Source organism: Chaetura pelagica, unplaced genomic scaffold (genome assembly GCF_000747805.2).
Source record: "Chaetura pelagica isolate M959 unplaced genomic scaffold, ChaPel_1.0 scaffold433, whole genome shotgun sequence".
NCBI classification, from domain to species: Eukaryota; Metazoa; Chordata; class Aves; order Apodiformes; family Apodidae; genus Chaetura; species Chaetura pelagica.
In genome coordinates, this window is record NW_009952574.1 from 776,959 (window position 1) to 782,956 (window position 5,998).

The 5,998-nt window shown below is 47.6% G+C and overlaps 2 protein-coding genes across 2 annotated transcripts in view; one reads left to right on the forward strand and one right to left on the reverse strand.

Moving 5' to 3' along the window:
* Window positions 1-4,945, reverse strand: part of LOC104385152 (NADH-cytochrome b5 reductase-like) — an 8,770-nt gene extending 3,825 nt beyond the window's left edge. Inside the window, exons 1-3 of the mRNA XM_009993565.1 lie at window positions 4,769-4,945; window positions 3,675-3,823; window positions 2,411-2,498 (exon numbers count right to left, since the gene is read on the reverse strand). Coding sequence (XP_009991867.1) covers window positions 2,411-2,498; window positions 3,675-3,823; window positions 4,769-4,945 — 414 coding nt within the window. The remainder of the gene's footprint in view (window positions 1-2,410; window positions 2,499-3,674; window positions 3,824-4,768) is intronic.
* Window positions 4,946-4,983: 38 nt separating this feature from the next.
* Window positions 4,984-5,998, forward strand: part of MRPL37 (mitochondrial ribosomal protein L37) — a 5,226-nt gene continuing 4,211 nt past the window's right edge. Inside the window, exon 1 of the mRNA XM_009993596.1 lies at window positions 4,984-4,989. Coding sequence (XP_009991898.1) covers window positions 4,984-4,989 — 6 coding nt within the window. The remainder of the gene's footprint in view (window positions 4,990-5,998) is intronic.

Consider the following 5,998-nt stretch of genomic DNA (forward strand, 5'->3'; position numbering starts at 1 on the left):
CTCCCCCATGGCTGGTGAGGAAGGGTCGGTGCTTGCTAGAAGAAAAAAAAAGGAAGGAGAGGCTGGAAAATGAAGGACTCAGCCAAGCAGCCTTGTTGCTAGGTGCTGGATGTATATCCTGTACATATGACCATTTTATGGATAAGGAGAAAAAAATGTGCCCAGGAGAACAGCCACAGCTGATGGGATCTGGGTGGAGAACAAGGGCTGGTCCAAACAGCACGAGCAGATAAGACCAACAGCTGCCCCAGACAACTGGTCTCACACAGAGGTGATGCCACTGATAAGCCTGAGGAAGAGCAACACAAGCAGAGGTCAGAAGACGGGATGTGATACAAGCCTTTGAAGACTCCAGCCTGTACAAAAGCAGCATTTTTGGGGGTGTTTTCTGCACGTGCATTGGACAGAATCCCAGCTCCACACCCCAGTGCCTTGGCTGGCCACCAAGCTGCACTGCAGGCAAGCAAAACTGGTGAACCACAAAGCAGCTAAGAAAAAGTGAAGCAAGAGAGCTTGTGTGTTTGTGCTTGCAAGCAGTGCTAATGAAGAACACAGATGCTCCTCCTCTAACAACCTCACCTACAAATACTTGAAGTATTAAGAATTATTAACACTGGTTGTTACATTCAAAAGCTAAATGCATAACATCCAGGCCCCCAGCTACTGTCAGGAACAGTGTTCAGAGGGCTCTGGGCAGGTACTAAGACTCATGCAAGGAGTTTGCAGCTGGAAAGGAGCAGGATTTTATACCTGCTTTCTTCAAATCTATATGGAAGCCCAAGGCAAGAGCAGAAAAGTCAGCCCCACTTACTGGCTACTCCCAATGGACCAGGGTAATGGAAAGTAAAACAATCCTCCTTTCACCAAAATTATTTCCAAAAACTGAACTGAGAAGTGACTGAGTGGGTTTAAAATGAATTTTTCTAAATAAAAAGGAAAAAAAACACCTCTTGGGGGAGAACTTCTACACCTAGTTTTACATGGAGAGAAAGCCTAACATTATAAAATCACTCAAAAAGAGGGTTTTGCTCTGTAAATGGCAACTCCCTCACTCTTAACTGTAGTATCACAAATGCAATGCTATAATAACAGGAGAAGGAAGGGTTTGAGCAGTGCTTGGATTGCATAGTAGTAGTAATAATAATAATATAGTACTTTCCAACATTGCCCAAATTGTGTGAAATATACCACACCCTGCAGAGTTATAAAAATGGCTGCCTTACACTGAGTGTTATCAACCTCTTTTTGTCCCTGCCAGAGAATAACTGTAGCTCCCTTTGGGATGAAAGGTTCTATATAAAGGAAAGGTATCATTACAATCATGACTATTATTATTGAAATGCAAAACCTGTGAGTAATAAGCAAGTATACATGAAATTTCACAGTTATCCTGTGAACGTACCTATTAATGCAACATTTCTCTCCCCTACCACACACCAATTGCCACAAGAATGGGGAAATGACCCTCCCACAGGTGTCCTACAGAAGCTGCACACTCTTCTAAAGAGCAGGGCTTGTGTTCAAACCAATTATGCATAATAAGCCCCACAAATGTGAAATCCTGGAAGACAGGCAGAGGACAAGTGGTCATTCTCTGCAAGCCACTCGAGACCCCCAAGCACTCTGAATTTCACACCTGTAACACAGGCTGTGGCTGCTCTCAGGAATCACTAGTGACACACAAATGCAGTGTTGGAAAAATGGTCTTCAATTCAACACTGTCCACACAAAGTAAAAATTTATGAGAGCCCTGCAGTCTTTATTCAGACAAGTTTCCAGCCAATTTTTACTATAAAATCCTTTGGAACTCAAACAGCATTTTGTGGTGGTCTCCAGAAGGGCCAGGACACCTGTCCAAATGGTGCCCATGGGCCATGGGGACCCTGTCAGACTGCAGGCAGCTCCAGAGCCCTGCCCACAAACCAGAAACAGCTGCTTGCTGCCCATCTACATTTTTAACCACACTGAAGAAGTTTTCTTGGGAGTGTTCTTAAAAGTAAAACACAGGGGGGAAGAACAGGGTGAGGCAAAGAAAAAAAATCAATGCCTGAACTTAGCTGACAACTGGGTGCAGTTTCAAAGACACATTGAAAAGTCAAAATGAAATCAGGGAACTGGGCACCTCTGTCCATGCCGGCAATTGCAGGGCTCCCAAGAGCCTCTCCCAAGTGCTTAGCCAGGCTCACACTGCAAAAGCACTTGTTTGGGTGCCACCTTCCTCTGCTTTCAGTTTTATGGAAAAACTGAAATTTTTATCAGCAAAGCACAACTGCTTCAGAACAACACAGGAAGAGCCCATGGGGGATTTGAGAAAGTCTCACTTGAAGTGCTGCCAGCACACTTTGGTTCCTAAAGAAAACAAAGTCCCCAGCAACACTGACTCTAACCCATATTGTAGGGACTTACTTACTTTCATTAAAACATCAAAGTACCCTTCTGCATTCCCTGGGCTGATGGGAGTGTAGGCTCGTTGCACCTCCACACCATCCACCACTCCTCTGAGGAGAGAAATACAGGAACCCACTGTGACTTGGGTCATGGAGAGGCATCACCAAGCTTCTGCAGTTCTCTGGGGAGACGAAGGAGGCAACAGGTCCTCTTCCCAGCAGCCTGCACGATGCAAAACATTTCCCTTCCAGAGGTGAAAATCCAGGGGGAACACACTGGCTAAATGCACCTTTTGTTTTCCCGGCAGTGGCCACAAGATGTACCACACATTCAGCTCTTGGGCACATCCCCTGGGAGGATGTTTGAGCTGTTTTGTGAGAAACAGCTGAATGTGCAAGAGCAACAAAGAGGAGAGAAAATGTTTCCATGGTTAAGTTTGCCATCCCTTCTGGGCTGGGGGCTGCTTTGCCTTCTGTGTTTGGACAGCATCTGGTCATTAAATCCTGAAAGCACAGCCGTGCCCGGAGGTTCTTGTCAATATACACTGTATATTCCTGCAGGTTTTCTCTTTCTACAGAATATATCCAGCCTGCTCACTACAGTAATGGATGGAAGTGACCAAAGCTTCTCCTCTGCTGCATGATGAGAGGTGGCTGAAGGGAGAAGCACTCTCAGCAGCCAGCTGCAAACATCAGCTGCTCACTTACAAATCACCTCAGCAGATACAGATCCATGGCACCATAACCTGAGTTTTTCTGTCTGGCAATGATCACCACAGATGGCCAAGAGAGAAAAACCTTTCCCAAGTGGCTCCTTTCTGGCAAGCAATAAACCACATAGGAGGGGTGTTTTGCTAGAAATCAGTCAGGAAATGCCTGGACGTGAGGTGGGTAACACCCCAAGTGCTGAGTTACCCCAAGATACATGGCTCAAAATGTTGAGCTATGGGGGTAAATGCAGCTCCGCCTTCACCCCAACCTGCTGCAGTAAATAATCTGTTGTAACATCTATTCTTTGACTCTTTCTTTCTGCAAATGGATTTTTTTAACCACACCTAGCTCTTTCTGACCCACCAACACAAGGCTAATGCTGAAGAAAAATACAGCCTTGGAATGGCTTTTACCATAAAATTAGCAGAGCTAACGAGCTCACACGTTCTTTCATTTGTGTCATTGTGGAAGCACAGAAATTATGATTTGCCTGGTATGAAGCCTTTGTCTACTGACAAAAACCCTAAGTATTGGGTTACACAATGCAGACTGTTTAACCAGCACATAGAACAATACCTTAACACGATATGTTGTCCTAAACTCAAGTGCAGGCTGCTATTTCCTGGTAATTCAAATTTGTACTGGTAGGTGTCCTCTGTTAGCTGCTCCACCGAGCTTATGTTGAATGCAGTAAATGTATCTGGATTCAGCTCTGAATTATTGCTCTGCAAGAACAACAATAAATAATTACTTGGTTAGATGGTGTCTTTTTATTATTTCATTTTTCTTTGGAAGCAAACGTGTGTGCTAATTCAGTGCCAGAGACACTCAGGGCTCCAGAAGAACACGTATTAAATGCTGAGGCCCAGTGCAAATCCTGGCTCTCTGCTGATTCATGACCATGTTCTGCACTTCGGGATCACACATTTCCCAACCCCCACCTTCCCTCACCCTCCTTTTTAAATTACCTTTTTTTTTTTTGTACACCTTACAGCAAGGTCATCCTTTTATGACTCACCACAATCATTTTCTCCTGTCTGGACACAAGCTGAAACAAAACTACTAGAAGAGCTGAGCACTGCTTTTGAGGGCAACCTGGGAACCTACTGATGACCACTGTGGATGGGAAATGTTGTTAGCTGTTTCAGTGCCGGTCGTTTTTGCTTGGCCCAGCAGAGTCAACTTCATGTAAAAGGGCCCTGACAAGCTTAAAATGAAGCTCTGAAGACAACTGCTCCACCACACACAGCACAGCCTTTTTCGCCCTCAAAGTACAAGTTTAAAAAGCACGAAAAGGTGAGAAAGGTCAGGAAAATGGAGCCTGTCCGAGGAAACAGTCAGAGAAAACGGGGCATCTTTGTATCTTTTACTCATTCCCACTTTCCAGAGAGGCCGGCTCTTTCTGCCTGGGGTACCCCAGCAAGGAGAAGCCGCAGGCCTGGGGCTGTAACGTGACACCAGGGCGAACTCGACACTTGGAAAAATCAGGAGATTAAAGCAGGGAGAGAGCAGGAGAGGGGGAGGGGCGGCAGTTTGGGGAACTGCCTTTAGCGCCTTCTCTCCGGACATCACTTTAATCTATTGCTGCATCCCTCGCCCATCACCACAACCCCACACGGTTAAGTACGATCAAAAGCACTAGCTCTGGGATGTGATGAAGATAAATTGACCTGCTCCTTCTCCTCCGTGAGGAGGCTTTTGTCTTGCTTTGCTTTGGCCCTCGCCCATCGTGCCAGCTTCTTCTCATACACATCATAGATGCAGGGTTTGCAGCCGCTGCCACAGCACTGGGATGGAGAAGGTTCCTGGGGTTTGAGAGCCAGCCAGTCGTCCTCATTTCCACTCATTGTCTGCAAAACACAAGCCCAGCATCAAAACCAGCACGATGATGGCTGGCACGTGCTCATCAGCTGAGGGCCATTTGCAGAAGGACTGAGAAATCTCTCTGGAGCATCTCGCACGTGTATCTCAGGCAGCTCAGCAAACGGAAAACCTGCCAGCTGACCTGGCACCTGCAACATTCCGTTTTTGTTCAAGTGCTCCCTGCCTCTGCCACGTCCAGTCCATGCATGCCAGACATCACAGCCACCCACCCAGAGCTGCACAGCAGACCCCAGCCCCAGGCTCTGCTTCCCAGCCTGGCTGCCTCAGGCAAAGCCACCTCCAGCAGCAGGAGGCACACGTTTCTGCTCGTTCTGACCTGGTGATGTTCAACAAAAGAGCAGCCTGCTCCTGGAGTACAAACACCTTAAAAACCTGAAGCTCAGGCCATGAGAAAGGACAACAGACCCCAGCCACCAAGCCATGCAGCACTGCTTTGCAGCAGGGGGAGGGCAGGGAGCTGAACCTGGGGTTACAAACAAATGAACACTGGTTATATGCAAATCTGAGCTCAGCTTTCAATGCAGACTCGTAGGAAACAGCAAGAATCACAAGCAGTGTGATTTTTATCCCCTCCTTCAGACAGGGCTGTGCTCAAACCTCACGTTCCCCAAATCAAAACCGTGATTCAGACCACTCGGGGACTCTGCTATTTTTACACAGCCCTTTGGCTCAGCCCCGTTCCCAACGCATTTCCATCCACGCCACTCAAACAAAAGGAGGTCCAGAGGAAATTATCAAGCCACGGGTGCCAAGGAAGAGAACACTTAGCACTTGGAGCAGCTTCATTTTCGAGGCGATTTAATTAACTAACCCTCACCCCTGCGACACAAAAACACTTATCCTAACGTTACAGGAGGAGAGGAGGGAACCAAGAGGCCCGCGGCCCTGCCCTGCCCGGCACCTCTGGGGGCTCCGAGGGCGGCCCCGGCTGGGCCGCGAGGGAGCCCGGAGCCCCGGGCTGGGCACGGCTGGAGCTTCCAGCGCTTACTGAGCGTCCCGGGGGGCCGGGCAGGCTC